The 19,358-nt window shown below is 37.6% G+C and overlaps 4 protein-coding genes across 4 annotated transcripts; 3 read left to right on the forward strand and 1 right to left on the reverse strand.

Moving 5' to 3' along the window:
• Positions 1–772: 772 nt before the first annotated feature.
• BDB00DRAFT_864537 (uncharacterized protein) lies at positions 773–1,103 on the forward strand (the record flags this gene model as incomplete). Its single annotated transcript, XM_053126165.1, is given in 3 exon segments — positions 773–876; positions 894–972; positions 1,041–1,103. The coding sequence occupies 3 exon segments, from the start codon at positions 773–775 to the stop codon at positions 1,101–1,103; spliced, it is 246 nt and encodes an 81-aa protein (XP_052972182.1).
• A 4,580-nt stretch (positions 1,104–5,683) lies between these two features.
• On the forward strand, positions 5,684–6,301 carry BDB00DRAFT_864546 (uncharacterized protein; the record flags this gene model as incomplete). The annotated part of the gene is made up of 2 exons (XM_053126166.1): positions 5,684–5,832; positions 5,887–6,301. 2 exons carry the CDS (start codon positions 5,684–5,686, stop codon positions 6,161–6,163), a joined length of 426 nt encoding a protein of 141 aa, XP_052972183.1. The 3' UTR covers positions 6,164–6,301.
• A 10,808-nt stretch (positions 6,302–17,109) lies between these two features.
• BDB00DRAFT_943865 (uncharacterized protein) lies at positions 17,110–18,143 on the reverse strand. Its single transcript, XM_053129469.1, has 4 exons — positions 18,017–18,143; positions 17,733–17,915; positions 17,579–17,653; positions 17,110–17,502 (listed from the first exon to the last, which is right to left on the reverse strand). Exons 2-4 carry the CDS (start codon positions 17,817–17,819, stop codon positions 17,452–17,454), a joined length of 213 nt encoding a protein of 70 aa, XP_052972184.1. The 5' UTR covers positions 17,820–17,915; positions 18,017–18,143; the 3' UTR covers positions 17,110–17,451.
• A 441-nt stretch (positions 18,144–18,584) lies between these two features.
• Positions 18,585–19,218, forward strand: BDB00DRAFT_864561 (uncharacterized protein; the record flags this gene model as incomplete). Its single annotated transcript, XM_053126167.1, has 2 exons — positions 18,585–19,118; positions 19,155–19,218. Coding segments are annotated over exons 1-2 (218 nt in total), but the record flags the coding sequence as incomplete, so codon positions are not given.
• Between the last annotated feature and the right edge of the window lie 140 nt (positions 19,219–19,358).

Below are 19,358 nucleotides of genomic sequence, written 5' to 3' on the forward strand. Positions count from 1 at the left end.
ACATTTTTCAGATACTGAAACATGTGTAATTATTTCATTCATATCCTGTATAACTTGTGTACGTACAGCTGGCCCTTTTAATTTATATGAATATAATTGTGAATGTGACTCATTTAGTTTATAATACTTTATTTTACTATCATGTCCATCAATAAATAGTGTAACATTCTTAAAACCATCTGGATTGTTTATTATTGCTGATAGAATGCGAATACGTGGCGATGAGAACATACTATCTAGATCTTGTTTTACCTTTTTATTCAATTCATTATAGTTAGTAATCCAGAACCGCTTATATAAATCATAAAACGTTGCATATGGCATAACAGTATGCATATCCTTTCCTGATACACCTGATACTATATGATATAATAATGCAAGTCCTTTTTCAATCTCGCGATATGGCCCTGGATATTCAATATTTCCATATAAAACTGTAAGAAAATAAAATACAGGTATAAATCCAAATCTATTAAGTAATACATCCTTTATATCATTTATTGTATTATTCTTCATATCTTTAATAGCTGTTCTATGATTAAATCTATGTTGCATTTCAGGCCAAGATTTATCAAGAAAAGTCCATTTATTATCAATTAAATTTTTAATTTCAATATCGAGTTGTTCAATGTGTTGTGTTGTGTTCATTTTTATTTGTTGTTATGTACTTTTAACGATTGCTCTTTTTTTTCTCATGGGAGGCTACCAATATAAATAAAAAAATTCAATTTTTATTATTTTTATTGTAAATAAATAAATAATTCGGCCACTAATGGTTATACCGATCATAGCAATTTTATTATCTATATTACAGCTAGGGATCCGTATCAGAACCGTAGAACCGGAACCGAACCGAACCGAAACCGAGAAAATACGGTTCGGTTCCTGTCAAGAACCGAACCGGAACCGAACCGGTTCTGTATAAGTAGAACCGAAGAACCGAGAGGCAGAAGATTGCAATCAGCGATTTTGGTAATTAGTATAAAGTAGGCTATAATGGAAGTTACGAACAATGTTATTCCGAAAAGACCACGAAGTAGTGTATTTGCAAGCCATACTTTATTGAAAAACTTAACAAAACCTGCAAAAGCAGAAGGGAGTAAAAAATAGTAAAAAAAACACTTCTTCTGACGGCAGCTTGCTTTCTCCGCCCATGACGCACATCATTACTTGTTCCTCTACTTTGCTACCCACAATGCATTTTTCTCCATGACGTACTACTTAACTAGATTTATCATGGCTTCTCGATCAGTTTTATCAAGTTTGTGCATTCCGTTTGAGATTGCGCATTCTGGGGCTCATAACAGAATTATCTTACCCATTCACCCTTTGCCTTTTATGAGACACTATACACTATACACACGTAGAGACACAGCAGCTGTACTGCCGGTTGTGGTTCAATCCCTCCAATGTTACGATAACATATTGTACTAGTAATACTAAGTCGCTCTAAGTAAGTACTATAAGCTCCACTTTTTTTTGTAAAAACTGTGCTTCAATCTTTTAACCATGCAATGACCCACATCGTATGAGAATGTTTACATTCTGTTTCTCTTATTCATTTTGAGATCGCTGTTCAATGTACAATAATAAATTATTCTTTTTTACTGCAGTATTCAAGTATACCGCGACATTTGAACACACACATCAGCTTTCATTTAAAGATACCGAATCTTGCCTTTTTTATATACATGATGGGTTCGGTTCTTCGGTTCGATTCTTCGGTTCTACGGTTCTCGTCGGTTCTAGTCGGTTCGGTTCTTGCTTTAGACGGTTCGGTTCGGTTCCCTTTAAGAACCGAACCGAACCGAACCGTGCGGATCCCTAATTACAGCTAGTAGATTATAATTGGTTAGACAACTAATAGCAGGAAGCCAATTTTAAAAATTCAGAGGACCCTCTATGGTTATGATGATTTTAATGCAGTCTAGTAACCCTAAATGACTAATTAGCTGAAATATGTCAGGATAGCCAATCTAATTTTCATTGAAATAATTCATGCACGAATGTCTTGGCATGCATACATTTAAATTTTTGAAAAAGAATAAAAATTGAATTTTTTTTTTAATATAAAAATAACACCACAGAATATAAAGCAAAATATATTTGTTATATTTTTTAGCACTCCAACAAAACTACCCCCAACAAAAATACAACATGGACCAAATGAACCTCCTCACATTTATTGCCATTATGGCTGAATTTGTTCCTATTTTAGGAATAACATTGACGCTCTTAATAGAAAGAGCAAAGCATCTTACTGAACATCATCAAGATGTTAGTGAAAAAACCATTGCTGACCAGCTGAGAGTCGAACTTGAAAAGGACCTCAAAAAGGCTAATATAACAAAAGAAGTACGGAGCGAGAACCGTACTGCAATAATGGGACGGATTAGGGCTTTTGCAAAATTCCTCAAATCCTCAAATCCTCAATTTTCTGATGCAATGTTAAATGATAACACTTCCAGTGCGGCTACCTCATAGGGTGAAAAAGAATTCCGCTTTCAAAACACTAAGGGCTTATTCACATATATTTGTAAAAATTTCTATTTAACAAAAGAACAGATATTAGAATGGTTTACTAAACATGACCGTATTGGTTATAAAATTGAAAAAGCAATTGCATATGATGAAATAGCACCTGAAACAGGCGAAAAACATGTACATATATGGATACAATTAAATGAACGATTTGATACTAAAACCGTACGTAAGTTTTTCACTATTGATGGTATCACTCCAAATATTAAACCAGGTGGTAATCCACAAAAATCTATCAGTTACTGCATTAAAGGAAATAATTATATTGCTTATAATATGGACCCAAACTACGAAATTAAAACTAGAAAAATGCATCAACAATTACTTGGTTATCAATTAATTAATAAACAACTTACTATGAGAAAGGCAACAGAAATATATCCAGAATTACTATGGAAATATGATACAGTAAAATCTAATCTTAATAGCTATTTTCATGATGCTGATATGGAAAATACTCCTAGAAATGAGTTGTATATGTGGTCTATGTTTGGTATTGAAACTATGTTTAGTGGTAAAAACAAAATACCACAATACTGGATTGTTGGTCCATCAAATGTTGGAAAAACATATAACATTGATATGTTAGAACAAGGTGGACACAGGGCATATCTAATGAGTAAAGACAATGATTGGTCAGATTATAAAGATGATGATTATGATTTTATGTATAATGAGGAAACTGGTTCTGATTTCAAATTAACATTTTTAAACCAAATGTTAGAAGGAACACGTTTAAAACTTAATAGCAAATTCACAAAGTCAATAACTAAAAAGAAAAACATGCCAATAATACTGAATAGTAACTATATGCTGCATATGTTATACAAAAATAAATCAGTATATGAGTTAGAGCCAACACTCAATCGTTTATATATTATTTATGTTGATAAGAACCATAAAGGTCATATAATATGGAATCCATATACAATGAAAGTGAAGGATTATGAAAGTAAATTCATGTATTATGAAAACATGGATATGTACGAGGACTTATACAAAAATGAATTCGAAAACGAATACCAAGATCAGCATACATTTATCCGATATGCACATAATAGTGGTCAAGATGATATTAAAAAATATATACCGATGGATAAAACAGTAGAGGAACTACATGAATTAGCTGATATAAAAGAATATATGAAAGAACAAGAAGAAAAATATAATAGTAATAATACACAGAACAATAAATAACATAAACCGTCTCAACAAAATAATAAAGGATGGTCGACTGTAAAAGCATTACTACCATCAGATTGTAAACCCTGGTTAGAAGTAATAAATGATATAAAATGTGATGAGATTATAACAGATAATATTGACTGGGATAACCCACCTGAAGATACAGAAAAACATAAGTATATAGATGTTAGTACATCTGATTCAGAACAGAGCAGTATATGTAGCACACTAAATAGTACACCAAAACGTAAAAAGAAAAGGAGACACAACAAAAATAAACAAAAGGGTAAGCAAATAGTAAAAGATATACAGCCAAAGGATTATTTTAAAAAGCATAAGGCTATAAAACACACTATATCAGATAATAAAGATATACCAAATGAAACCATAGTCAAAAATGAACAAATTGATATAAATGAATAATATACAAAGCATAAATATAATTGGGCAGATAGTAGAAAGGTTAATAAAATTAGTTTCAATATGAGATTCTTTAAAGAGCAAAATAAGTAATAAATTAATTTAGAGTGGAATACCTGTGTGACCATATATTCGTATAACATTTTCAATGATAAAATTTATTACTTATTAACTAGCTATTATTCTTTACATTATATCTAACCTACTTAACCTCAATATATACTTATTATTAGTATATATATGCCCTATAATATTCTTAATTTCATATGAATTACTATATGCAATACTTCTCTGTTCGCTTTAATTTTTTCTCGTATGAGGCTACCATTACAATAAAAAAATCCAATTTTATTATATTTCTTATAAATTAATAATTAATTAATTCGACCATATAGGGTTATCTCAACCATAGTAATTTTACAATCCATATTACAGCCAATAGATTGTAAGTGGCTAGATAACTAATAGCAGGAAGTCCTCGGTCGAGATAAATCCGGACGGATGGTGTGGGTTCAGAACTTTGTCATATCTCAAATATAAAAGCAATCAAGATAAATACGCCGACATCAAAAAAAGAATGCATGAGTACGTGGTGGCTAAGGGAAAAAGCATTTGTTTGTCTTACATCTGTGGTGGCAGCCAGACGGAATATGAAAAACTGGTCAAAAGGATGTCTTATGGTGTCGCCTTTGGTGATATTGAGGCCGACTGTCCCAAGGAGTACTGGTTTGACGGAAGCGTGGATATTCAGTTGGTAGCCAATGCTTTGGAGCGGCTGATTGCTTGCTATACATCTGGTCCATGGGCGAAATATCATCCGCCGTTGCTGACATTGCCATACTCTGTACTTTCGGGCAAACGATATAGTCTCCTGCCGTTCGTTATGCATTTCATGAATGGGAACCATTAGGAGCCGGTCTTGCTGCGATCATCTGTTAAAATGCAATGGCCCCCGATATCACAGCGACATAAGCAGCAATAGAACGAGATCAACCTAGGTCACGATCACAAAACGTTTTGGAGGTACCTACATATCAAAAAAACAGTGGATCAAGATTCAACAGCAATCAGCATAGAAAAAAGAAGACAAGCGTCGCCCATTCTGATTTTAGATGAATCTGATTGCGATATTAATATGTGGGGCGATCATCATGGTACCTATAACTTGCCGCTCTGTATCTTTGTATTCTAGTAACTCTAAACACATCTGTTATACTATCTAGATCATGGTGCAATAGCATGTCCCCATTGTCAAATACACCTGCTATTACCGTTACCTCCTGCTATACAGAAGCAGTACAATGAATATATATAAAAAGAAGAGAAGCATAAGAAATAAGACGAACGCCGCATTAAAGAACTTTCAACGTCTCGTTGCCGCTGCTTCGATGAAGCACAGATTAAACCTAGACCAGTTCGCTTTACTGAGCAATACAACTTCTGCAGCATTCATAGGAAAGAAATGTTGATCAGACCAGAAGGAATCGCCCAAGGTTACCTAGCTCATATTGATTTTGTGACCTTGCCTTTACATGTAATGAATTATGTACCAGTTATACAAGATATCATAGTCGGCAAAACCGAAAGCACATTCAAATCGATAGAAACCGAATTCTACAGCCAATATAGCCGAAGTGTTGTACGATCTATATTCGTACGAATGGTAAGGGCTGAAAAATCTTTAGTAAGTACAAAGCTATCACTCATAAAATAACTTACTAAATCATTGTTTAAAACAGCCTGGTTATATAGACCCCGTGGAATGCAAATCATTATGGATTGTTTGACGAAAGAACTATTGAAATCGAACCACCTGACAGCAGCAAATACAGCCCCGATGCCACCACTTCAGTTTGTTCAGCAGATTCTTGTTCCGGAGATAGCTGCACGACTTATCCAAGAAGATAAGAATGTTTCTTACGACGATGCAGTGGATATCATGAAAAAGAGTGCTAAATTCGGCAGTGCCATCAATCCCACCATGGATTCGGATGAAAGTGAAAGCAGTGATGAATGATTATAAAAAGCAACACGAATCATAACCCCTTATGCAGTTCTGCACTTTTTTTTGTATCAAATGTCGTTTACCTCATCGTACTCGACGATTTATGCTCTTCTTGTCTCATATTTAAGCTCTTGTGCCTTGTCTCCAGATTAATTGTTCTTTACAATCATATCAAAACCTATTTTCCTGATCCCTTATTTCTTACTACATGTTTTGTTCTTCACCCTCCAAATATTCAACTATTTGGTGTATACATTATTGTTATCTTACATTATATATACGTCGAATATTACATTGACCGTCAAAATTTTAACTGAATAGAATTATATGACAGCCCTAGCTCTAGCAAGTTTTAGAACACGAAATACAGGATATGTCTTTGCAGCTAATACCACCGTCATAGATATTAAAATGGTGAAAAAGCTTGGTGCACCGTCTACTCACTTTTCTATAGTCTTAGCTACGTTTTTTTATGCTTACTTAGAAATCTTCTTGCTTGTGCTTCACTATATTATAATGTTATGTTGGCGTAAATAAGTTGTTTGCTAGCCATTTGGATACACGGTATGTTAACATTCCAAGTTATACGGTATATATCATCATAGTTCTGTCGTACACAGGGTCTTTTAAATTGTGCAAGAGACGGTACGTACTACAACTGCCAAAGAAAATTGTCGTACGCAACGTTAGTTTTTTGTTGTACACAGAGTCTTTCAAACTGCACGAGAGACGGTGCGTACAACAACTGCAGAATACTAAGCTACCAAAAAAAATGTCGTGCATGAGGTCAAGTTTTGTCGTGTGCATAGTAATTCCTAAAGTATAATACCATAAATGTATAAGCAATGGGATCATCTATAGACTTACTATACAACAATATATGCTTTTATACTTATTGGAACGAGGAAAAAAAGCTGCATCTGATGGTATATTATTTATATGAAAATAATCAGAATTGGTTGGATAATAGCAAAAACCAGTTTTTCAAAAAACATTTACACTAAAGTTTGGTAAAAGGGGGTTTTGAACTCGTGCCTTCTACAAAAGGTAGGATATAAGGCTAGTGCGTTAGACCACTTCACCAACACAAAGATTTTGAAAAATTAAGTATACATATCTGCTTTTGCTGTAGCCCGGGAAAACATTTAGCCGTCGGGAAAACCAATTACCTATCTATTTCCTTTTTAGGAAGTCACGTGATCTAAGCCACTTAGTAAGCCCCTAGGAAAACGTTTAGCCGTTAGGGAAGTCAATTACCTGTCTATTTCCTTTTTAGGAAGTCACGTGATCTAAGCCACTTAGCAAGCCCCTAGGAAAATGTTTAGCCGTCGGGAAAACCAATTAAATGTCTATTTCCTTTTTAGGAAGTCACGTGATCTAAGCCACTTAGCAAGCCCCTGTGAAAACGTTTAGCCATCGGGAAAACCAATTACCTATCTATTTCCTTTTTAGGAAGTCACGTGATCTAAGCCACTTACTAAGCCCCTAAGGGGTGACTGTAAGAATTTACCCGGTGGCTCAGTGGCTTACTAAGTGGCTTAGATCATGTGACTTCCTAAAAAGGAAATAGATAGTTAATTGGTTTTCCTGACGGCTAAACATTTTCCCAGGGGCTTGCTAAGTGGCTTAGATCTCGTGACTTCCTAAAAAGGAAATAGACAGGTAATTGACTTCCCTAACGGCTAAACGTTTTCCCGGGGCTTGCTAAGTGGCTTAGATCACGTGACTTCCTAAAAAGGAAATAGATAGGTAATTGGTTTTCCCAACGGCTAATCGTTTTCGCGGACTAAGCAACAGCAGACATATATGCTTTAGTTTTTTCAAAACTTTGCATTAGTATACAGGTGTTTTTTAGTTACTCCATCCTTAAATATCACTCCTTCTATAGATCATAGCTCATCTATTATTAATGCTATTGCTATAAAACTTTGTAGGTATATACAGATGATGTATATACATCTAAATATGTTTTTACTGAAGACAGTCACATTGCTTATTTTAGACATTACATAAGAGGATGTGTAAAAATCACTAAAAGTAGCTTTATTTAAGGTGGATTAAGACTTCTAGAAGGTGCAATATTGTAGCTACAGTGCTGTAAAGTGCAGTACATGTATCTATCATATATGGCAACAACATAACAAAACGGCAATAGCAGTCACATAGTATATAGGCTTTTTTTCTTGAGAAAACTTTATTCTCAGAGCTATTACTAGCCAATGAGATGTACTACAGAGCTATGATAAGAATTCTGTTATATAAGTCAAATGCTATGCAGTCATTGGTAGGCTCAAAATTAGCAGTCACATCTCTAGATTTTTAGTTTACATAGTAACTGATGACTTTTATTGGAGAATTATTTTCTCAAAGGGGTTTCTTGTCAACTAATCACCCTACAGTGCCCTACTAAAAATCCTACTAATTAAGTCACATCTTAGCTATCTACTCATATAATTGTTATGGCGATTCAACCACATTTCTTTTCTCTCATTTTTTTCATACTTATAGGTGCTCTCATTTCGCTCTGAATAGAGAATACCATACCCCAATGTAGTAATGGAAGATACATTTTCTATTTTCCTTCCAAAAGAGGGCTTCTCAGAGGCCTCTATGGTGGCTCGCTCGCATCGATATAAAAGGAAACTGTCACTTGCAACAATAAAATATCGAAAGAAAAATATATCCTCTATTTTTCTTCTATTTTATCTGCTTTTATCATAAAAATAAACAATATTCCACTATCAGCTATTATTCGCCACCCAGCGAAGAAAGCATTGGTAGAGTATACTGCGCCCGTAGAGAGGTATCCATAACTTTAAAAAGTTATAGATTTTCAATAGATTGAAGTTGGGAGATAGGGGAAGCCAGTACCCCAAAGTTTTGGAGGGGGGACATAAGGGCCGAAAGTGAAAAAGCAAAAAATACTGAGCTTCTGTAAGCTATTTTCCAATATGTGGGGGTAGGCATCTATATGAAGCATGAAGGTTACAAGTAGAAAAGCAGCAACTTCAAGGCGGCATCATATAAAATTGGGGGTGCCATCACAAGCTAATAAGAAAAAAATCTCTTGCCAGATGCAAAGGTCTGGACAGTATATTAGGGGTACCTGTTCAAGGCATGTATACTTATTATTAGATTGAGTAGTTACAAGAGGAGAAAAAAGCCAAGGGTTGCAATATTGATGGGAGTAGGGGGCACGGATTTCAATTTGGGTAGGTTTTTTTTCACAGTTGCTGTAGCAGACCATACTCAAGGAGTATGGGTATGCAACATGCTCAGCAATGCAGAACACTGATGAAAAACCGCTTGTTGAAGAAAGTTCGGACAGCATAGCCATCATTCGACTGTTAAAACAAAAGTTACTACAATAACTTATTATTGCAATAATCTGCTCAAAGGAAGCGGGCTGTCCTTCCCTTTTTATTTTAGGGGACACATCAGAAAAGAAAAAGAACATAGTCAAGCGATGGGCGACATATATGCAAGCAGCTGCAAATACTTCATTTTATTCTGTTCCAAGAAATGTTATACTGTAGAACTGGGCCAAGAGAGAGGCTCAGCACCTGATATGCAATGCAGGAAGTAGTGCTGAAGCAATGAAGGTGCCATACATTAGCACAATAGAGGCCACTAATTTTGCTAGGCGATTTCAACGTTAAACTTACAGAGTGCATAAGACGTCAAACTTTAAATAAAAAGCTGGTAATTAGCACATTGACTTTTACAGCTTTTTTTCTGAATGGTGTAATCAGAAATTGCTAGTAACGGGAATTAGAATGGTTGCGCGTCGCTGATTAATAGAATGTGAGGAATGGATTGGACCGAAATGGCGCCATCGGAAAGGAAAGGGTGAAGAGACGGCGTATCGAGTTCGAGGAAGAGTGCATTGAGGAAGAAAGGGAAGACATTTCTTTTCATGAGGCACCAGTAGAGAGAAATGTTTTAGTTGATCAGAAAAAGGCTACTCAACCTTATGCGCTCACGTAGCCTCGAAAATTGAATATATGTGGTTCATTTGATATTTTATTACAGACCCCTTTCTTATTAATTATCTGATATAAAGCCATACACTGGGCTTGCAGGGGAATATCAAGGGGTAGAAAAAAGCTTGATATTATCTTGATATACAGCTTTATTATAAAATATCAAGATGTTTTCAACCACCTTGATATTCAGCTTTTCGAGTAAATATCAAGGTTTTTTACACCTTGATATTTTTATGTGCATATAGTCCCCCAAGCTTATGATTTGATTACATCATGCATGTAGATGTCTATAACGGTCTTACCATACATTGCATATGGACCAGGTGCCTTCTGTAGTAGGTTCGTAAAAAGAAGGATTACACATTGCATATTTTCGTTCTTTATATTACACATATAGTAAACGGACAAAGCATGCTATTGGTTTTTATATTAATGGTCTAATATATATATCATTATGGGTGTTCACAACCGTCTTTATTATTATATTTGTATAAAAAATCGAGTACAAGATTATGCTTTATAGAACATTAAAGAACGTCATCAAATGTAAGTCTACGTTATGTGATGATTTTAAAAGGAAGGCTGTAGTTGAAAAGAGCTAGTGCAAAGGACAGCGATCCTACTATGGAAAGATGCATGTTGAGTCAATTATAAGTGAAAACAAAAACAGCGCAGAAGGAGATGTTCATAGACGATTTTGAAGATGACATACCTAAAAGATACATTGAAAATTATTAGTGATGAATCCAGAATGCATTATTCACAGGATGAAGGAGTTAAGACCAGCCGCGAAAGGAGAAGTTTGATATATACCAATAGTGTGGAGATAACGAAGCTCGTTATATGTCATAAGAAAAATGTACTAACAAAGATATACATACCTATGTGGCCTTGATCCTTACCGTCCATATGAGTCAACCATAATAGTAGCACTCCATTTCATCACGTTAGGAAACATTAGCAAAGCATGAATAAGTTTGTAGTGTACATAGGGCACGGTGAGAGGATGGTACATTGTAGTTAGTCAGGGTTATGGATAAATGGTATATATAGTTATAATAAAAAAAAGAGAAACTTACACTCTTCTAGCTAGTATATAACATTTGGCAGCGACGGCAGCTTCAAAAGGCATAAAGTACGAACTTTGTTGTAGGAAATGGTATAGTGAAGGCGTGCACTAGTATAGAAATATAGGTCGTAGGAAATGTAAGGAAAGGATAAAAGCCAAGAGGATCACCTTCCAACAGGACCGTAAATAAAAATCGAAGAAGGAGGAGGAAGATAAAGGGAGTGAATCAAAGAAAAAAACCTTCAAAAAGTACTCATCACATGCATACTCACAAAATCCGATAGAAACATTTGTAACAGATTATGCAAGTAGCACGTCAATTCCACCGACTGATACTTCATCCATCTTTCTGTACACCAACTTTACCTACCACCTTACACCTGAGGTTATGAAGGCATGACGAAGCTGTATCCACTTGGCGTTCCCTTAGTACTGAATATTAAAGCGTTGTAGAAAGTAGTGGCCTGTGCAAAAGCCATGACCATAGTGAAAAGTAACAGGCCATGCAGAAAAAAAGGAAGTGTAAGAAATAATGCATGGAAGCAGTCTAAGTATATATGCAGAGAAGAGGATCAACTGAGACCGTTGATTACTCCCTCAACGCATTCTATATTGTGCAACTTTATTACCATACTTTTACTTTTATGAACCTCATCTTGATTGCAATCGTCATTTACAACAGTATGAAAAATAAACACATTCAATCAGCATCGTAAAACATGTGCTGCCTTGTAATATGCAATGAGAATGTTTGTATATATAAAATGCATCATAACATCCTTTTTTAGATCCAATTGGTTTCAGCATGATATCAATTATGTATACAAGAGCGGCATTTTTGGCTACTCTGTATATGTTTGTAAGACAGCACTATATAAAGTACATATGATCTTTTGATGCAAGGGTTTGTAGGGGGATTATGAAGATGATGCAGAACAGTGGTAGTGCGAGACCTGTCATTTTTTAGATACATCGAATGGTGCATACTGGGTATGTGAAAGAAAACTCATAAAAGACTTCTCTTTGTAGCCAAAGCATACACTCGGAGTGCTTCATCCGATGTAGTAGTTGAGTAACTAACATGAAGTTCTGTTCTTGCAGCTATTGCATATACTGAGAACTTTTTGTACCAATATAGTAGATTTACATACACAAACAGAATACTTCATGCATAACGACCGCATCCAATCTCTAAAAACCCCCAACTTCTGTGGAGGCCCGCCTTGCCTCTTTATATATAAATATCAAGGTCTTTTAAAAGCCCTTGATATTGGACTTTTCGCGCGGTGATACCGGATAGCTAGATATAAACAGCACGCGACGCAGAGAAGGACGTTGTTTGGTATTTATGCTGCCACGATCTTTTGTTTGCTTACAACATGTGCTTTTGCTGTCAAAGTGACTAAATTATCAATGATTAAAGTGATCAATAACGTTCATACCTAAAGAAAAAAAAATGTTTGTTATTATCATGTGTGTATGTTGCCCAGATCCTTCTTGAGAAAGGATCAATAAATTGGTGGTTAGCAACGTGCGCATACTACCAAGAAGCTTATATTAATATAATTTAAAAAAATCAGTAGTGATGTTGATACCGCTGTCATCATGTGCTCGTGGCGCCAAGATATTTCCTAAGGAACAATCAATAACGTGGTCGAAAACATGCGCGTATCACCAATGTACAAATTAAAATAATAATGAAGTAGCCTGATACGTCTGCACCCTTAACGATGAGTGCTATAATATAGATAAATAATTGATTCTTAGAAAAAGATATAAAAGAGAGCGAAGAAAGCAACAGACTTATTAAAACACCACTGATATTCTTCACGTACCCTTGTTTCCTTGATGATGTCCAACTTGAACAGCCAACAGCAAAACGGCGAGTTCATGTTATGCTTTTGTCGAAATTATTAGGCACATCCGGAGGGATACCGTCGAGTCACTCTGAGAGCGTATACTGATCATGTCAGGGCTGACGAACAGTATAATTTACAGCAGGAAATCAACGGTACGGTAGCAGAGCTTTCACAGACTAGTTTTTATGCTCGTATCGAATGTTGCATTATACTGATTCGCCATATATAGATCAAACTCTGCCGATGGTGGATGGGGGCGATATGCAGATGGAAGTCGATGATCTATAACTGCCTGATCATAACGCCGACGTAGTTGATAATGGTAATTGTGTTGATGGTACTAGTTGTGAGTTGCGATGTTGCACTATGTTTCGCTTTATTGAACTGATTATGTGTTCCTTGTTAGAATCTAGTAGTAACTGCAGCGAATTCTGGTGTAACCTTACCATATGAATCATTTGGAGGTGACTAACCAGTAACGGATCAAGAAAGAGATGACGATGAATTGATGTACCAGGCTGACGACGTCGAATTCGATAATATAGTCGAAGATGATACAGTAGGTTAGTGGTAGTAATGGTGCTACTAGAAATAATGTGGAAAAGAAATCAGAGTTAATAACTGCTATGCAATAGATGAACCGCCAACACTATTAGCCGCAACAAACCTGCTCGATTCCATCCCACAACATTGATATTCGTCTTCATCTTCATTTGTTTATTCCAACTCCACTATCTATCCGAGCGTGTCGCATCCATGCTGATCACATTCATCATAACCTTGTTTGCCGGCCTTCATGTCCTCCCCGAAAACACCATTATTCCGTCTACAATCGCTGGGATACGACAAGCTATTGGCTTTAACCGGTTGACACAGGATCTATAAAAATATGTCGCCTGCAGCAAATGCCACGCCATATATCTGCCGTCACCAATGTTGCACGAGCGATGCACCAAGCCAAGCAGCATAATCGACAGAGATTCTTGCAACACACCTCTGTTTAAAACAACCACCAACAACCGTCGCTCTCCTATTAAAGAATATACCTACCATCCCTTACAACAAGCCCTGAAAAGGTTCTTCATGCGACGAGGTTTCGAGGATAAAATCCTTGGGTGGCGAAATCGTCGGGTCCCAAGAGTAGGAGAACTCGGCGATGTGTATAAACCTATGTCGGACACGTTTAAGCAGGGAAAAGTGAAATGACAGTGACCAAACAATGACCAAAACTTTATTTGGTCAATGACCAGATTTTTCCCAAAAGGAACAGTGGTGGGGGGAGCATTTGCAAGAATGGGGGGAAGGCGATGACCAGTAGTGACCGAAAGGGAGAGGCGATGACCAGAGGCGATGACCAGCGGAGAAATAAAAAGGGGAGGCGATGACCAGGGGCGATAACCAGCGGAGTAAAAAAGGGAAGGCGATGACCAGGGGCGATGACCAGCGGTGACAGAAAGGGGGAGGCGATGACCAGAGGCGATGACCAAAAATTTCCAAAAGCGTGTACGATGACCAGAGGCGATGACCAGCGATGACCAAAAATTTCTAAAAAGGGATTAGCAAAGAAGTATTGATGACAAGCTCAGATGGAAAAAAAACGATAGCAAGCGGGAGGCAGAAGGAACATAGGAAAACGACACGGCAAGGCGAAAAGGGAATAGCATCTTCGGTCATGAGCGCCGTGTTTGGCAAAGCCCGCTCCACAAAAAAATTTTTTACGAAAGGCAGCTTCTGTATCTCTTTCGCTCCTTCACTTCTTTTTCCTCTACTTGTTTTTTTTATTATGTACTGCTTGCCGCCATTGCAACACTCGACCTGCTCAATTGCCAACGCACACACGCTCCATTGAATTCAGCTCTGCCGCATCTCATGTTCCTTTCAGTCATCACTCGAGCAACACTTGTTCTATACGCTTTCTTTATTCTCAACACTCGAATATTACGCATCTCGCACTTTTTTTTCAACACCTTTGAACGGCCCTCAAATGAATTGCATCTCTGACAATGGCCTGGTCTCTGTCCTTCATTTTGCTATGATGTTATGATCCCAGGATCAAGCTCTTTATTTCTGTGTTGATAACGTCAACTCTGTCCGGCGTCGTTTTCTTCTTTGCTTGGCCCTCATCAGGTACTTGAACATTTTCTACAAAATTCAGCACTGGAATGGCTATTGTATTTTACGTATATGATACTAAAGAGCACATAGTCTTTGTCTCAGTGGATTCTTTGTTCCTACTGTGGATGGACTCGACCACTTTTTTATTCTGTTTTCCTTTGTAGTAACAACTGCCGCAGCATTATTGATTGAGGAGAGCAGCAACATACAGCAGCAGCAACAGCAGCACTCTAGCAACAAACTTTACAACAAACGGACGCAACATCTCTGCCGTTACAACTAATTGGAAGAATGAAATTGCCAGTTGAATGACCTGCCAGCATCTCGAGATGACAACAACATAAGCACAGTAAAACTTGCAGCAGTCCGCAAAGTTAAGGCCAGTTTTCTTCTTTTGACCGTAAGTGTCTATTCTTTTTTATTAGGCAAACTGGCAAAAAAAAGCAGCTATTCGCACACGGCTATATATCACCATTGAGTACTCCAATTAACGTTCCGTTTACTGTGACAGAAAAAAAATAAAGGACGGGCTGACAAACGCGACGATATAGGTCCGGTGTCTCTAGAAACTCTTATCCACGAGCACGAGCAGCAATGGTACACGGATATTATATAGTGTATCATCTATATACGCCAAATTCAGCTAAAAAGTTGCTATTCACACACGACGATATCTCACCATCGAATAATATATTAACTATTGGTTTACAGTGGTTGGATAAGGACGTGCGGACAAAGGCGACGATGGCAGTTTGGTGTTTCTAGCACGTCATGTCAACGAGCGACAGAGGTGAAAGGAGTGTGCAGATTATTTTTAGAGCAAGAGCGGCTTCAAGCAAATGAGTACTAGTAAAAGGATCCAGGTATGGCGGTATCTAATTATTACACAGGTGAGGAAGAGAAGGATACCAAGGATATAAAGATAGCAAAGCTGGTTCCTTTTTTTTATTGCGGTGTGGAAGTGGTGGTTATCTTCAGGTAAGGAAACAATAGCATTATTGACTATATAGTATTAGCATGCTTTAATAAACTGGTATTTCATGAAGTAAGATTCTGTTGTCGTTTGATATGCAAAAACAGCTCCATATGCTTCAAGCTTGAAAATACATTAGTAAATGTGGTATCTGCGGTTCTGTTGCATATTAGTATATGAAACTTCACTTAGTGGAAGCTGATGAGTGAAATATCCGCTGTTGCTATAATGATGAAGGAGATACTATAGAATAAAAATGACCGGTCTGTGTATTTCCTGAGTAAGAGACACTGCATTTCCCCAGTTGAGAGTGAAATCATTGAAAAGAGAACATCAGCAACAAGTTGTATCGAATACGTCGTCGTTGGAGCTTGTAGTTGTGGAGTTCAGATGCTTGTGAAAAAAAATCAGGAACAGCGGCATTTTTATACAGGCTTCTTGCTTATACAGACACAAATGCAACGCTTATGTTCAAGCGATCCAACACATCTTACTGCATTGTCATGGATTCAAGCAGCTACGTTACTGATGAACATAGGACATCGTGGGGCATTAAGGCACTCAATAAGTTGGAAAGAAGGGCGTGTAAGCGCAACGGGTTTAGGGGCCTGGCAGCGAACGCCAGTGAGCGAGCAGGTTTAGTCGAACGCGCAAGTCCTGGTCCGGGTTTACTAAGGTTTCGGGTTTAGAGTTTCCAATTGATGAGCTTGGATGTATATGGGACTCTCTTCTTCTTCTTCTCCACCACCGCTTATTTTGGATTGCTTTATTTGTTGGGTATTATATATACTTCTTGGATGCTGTATGTATTTGTACGTGTATTTGAGAGATAATTAACGTATATCGGACACGATTTAGCAGAGGAAAGTGAAATGACGGTGACCAAGATTTTGTTGTAAAAGAAGTGTTGATGAGAAACTCAGACAAAAAACGAACAATGGCAAAGGAAGGGCAGGAGGAACGTAAGGAAATATGAAAAGGAGTTAGCATCCATGGTCGTGAGTGCCGTGTTTAGCACTCCACAAAGAAATTTTAATTACAAAAGGACACTTCTGCATCTCTTCCGCTATTTCATTTCCTTCTCCTCTGCTTGTTTTTTTAATTACTAGCTTACTACTGGCCACGATTCCAACACTCGAACTGCTTCAATGCCATCTCGTACACGCTCCATCAGATTCCAGCTTTTCCGAATCTTGCAACCTTTTGAACACCACTCGAGCAACACTCGAAAAATTACTTTTTCTTTCAACGTCATTGAATGCCCCTCGATTGAAACGGATCCCTGTCAAGTACATGGTTTACGAGCACCAGCAGCAACGGTACACGTGCATTATTATACATTGGATCATCTATATACAGCAAAATCAGTTAAAAGACAGCGTTCTGCACGACGATATCTCGCCATCAAGTAATCTACATAACGACCTGCGTATCATAGAAACATAAGGACGCGCGGACGAACGCGACGATGGTAGTATGGTGTTTGTAGATCAAGAGTAACTTCAAGCAAATGAGTATCATTAAAAGGATCCAGGCATGGTGGTATCTTCTATTACACAGGTGAGGAAGTGAAGGATACCGCGGATATAAAGATAGCAAAGCTGGTTTCTTTCTTCGATAGCGGTGTGGAAGTGGCGGTTATCTTGAGGTAAGGAAGCAATAGCATTTTTTAAGTGTATAGTATTGGCATGCTACTGTAATAAACTGCTACTTTATGAAATGAGATTCTGTTGTCGTTTTAAAATAAAAGCAGCTCCATATGCTATAAGATTAAAAAGTCGTTAATGAATGTGGCATCTGCGGTTCTGATGCATGCTCATATATGAATATTCAATCAGTGGAATTTGCTGGTAGTATACTCACGGTCTATAAAGCTTTACTGCCATAATGTGCCTTTGAGGACTCAATAATGACGATGTCCTTGAAGTTTGTATTCAAGTAGCGATGGATGAATCTGGCTTGACCGCGGAATCTGCTGGCCATTGAACGGCTACAATAGATGACAGCTGGATAAATAGTGCTCCCGGTCTATCTTTGACATTCAATTGGTCAAATAGTCTGTAACGTACGGACATTTTAGCAGCGGTAAGCCTATGTCACGACCAAAAGGTGACCAGCGACCATCAGAAATTTCAATAGAATACACGATGACCAGGGGCGATGACCAGTGCGGAAAAATAGGAGAGGCGATGATAAGAGCAATGACCAAAAATTTCCAGAACAGTACACGATGACCAGAGGCGATGACCAGCGGAGACAAAAAAAGGAAGGGCGATGACCAGCGATGACCAGGGGCGATGACCAAAAATTCCCAAAAGGGTGCACAGTGACCAGAGCGATGACCAAAATTATCTAAAAAGGGACTAACTAGCAAAGAAGCGTTGATGACAAGCTCAGATGAAAAACTAGCGATGACAAGGAGAGGGTAGGAGGAACATGGAAAAACGACAAGGCAAGGTGGAAAAGGGGATAGCATCTGTGACCGATAAGCACCGTATTTGGCAAAGCCCCCTTTTTTCCAAAGGTACTGCTCTCCCCAGAGAAATTTTTTCTTACGAAACGATGGCTTCTACATCTCTTTCGCTCCTCCACTTCTTTTTCTTTTACTTGCTGCTCACTGCCATTACAACACTCGACTTGCTTCGTTACTGTCTTACACACGCTCCTTCTTAATCGAGCTTTGCCGCGTCTCGCAACCTTTTAAACAACACTCGAACAACACCCGAATATTGCGCATCTCGCACAACAACCTTGGCCGCCCCTCGATTGAGACGCATCTCTTACAACGACTTGGTCTCTGCCCTCCATTTGATGTGCTGCTTTACTTTTCATTTTCCTAGCAGCAATCGAACCATGCTAGGTCCAAATTCTTTGTTTTTGTATCGTTACTGTCGACTCTGTCTGGCATCTCTCTTGCTTTGCTCCCACGAGTACTTGACATTCGATACACGTTTCAGAAATGAGGGTGGCTATTATACTTTATATATACGTTACTAAACAGCACATTTTTCTTTTGTCGTAGTATTGCCGCTCCCAGCTATAGCTGTTGTTTTGCTCGCAAAAATGTAAGTTATTACTTTTTGTATATGATGTAGCTTCGGAATTGTTTCTAAAAAACATGATTGAACTTTTACTAGTATAGACCATTGTACAAGCTCGCGATCGAACGGACTGGCGTCATGCTGTTTTGCACTAGGGGTAGGTT

The sequence above is a fragment of the Zychaea mexicana genome (genome assembly GCF_025766255.1).
Source record: "Zychaea mexicana strain RSA 1403 chromosome Unknown BDB00scaffold_255, whole genome shotgun sequence".
Lineage (NCBI taxonomy): Eukaryota > Fungi > Mucoromycota > Mucoromycetes > Mucorales > Lichtheimiaceae > Zychaea > Zychaea mexicana.

Coding starts and splice junctions, on each gene's coding strand:
- BDB00DRAFT_943865 (XM_053129469.1), bottom strand. CDS start 17,819: ATGCTATTGCTTCCTTACCTCAAGATAACCGCCACTTCCACACCGCTA. Junction 17,654..17,732: donor TTGCTATCTTTATATCCGCG/GTATCCTTCACT, acceptor ATTTGCTTGAAG/TTACTCTTGATCTACAAACA. Junction 17,503..17,578: donor TATGTTTCTATGATACGCAG/GTCGTTATGTAG, acceptor TGCTGTATATAG/ATGATCCAATGTATAATAAT.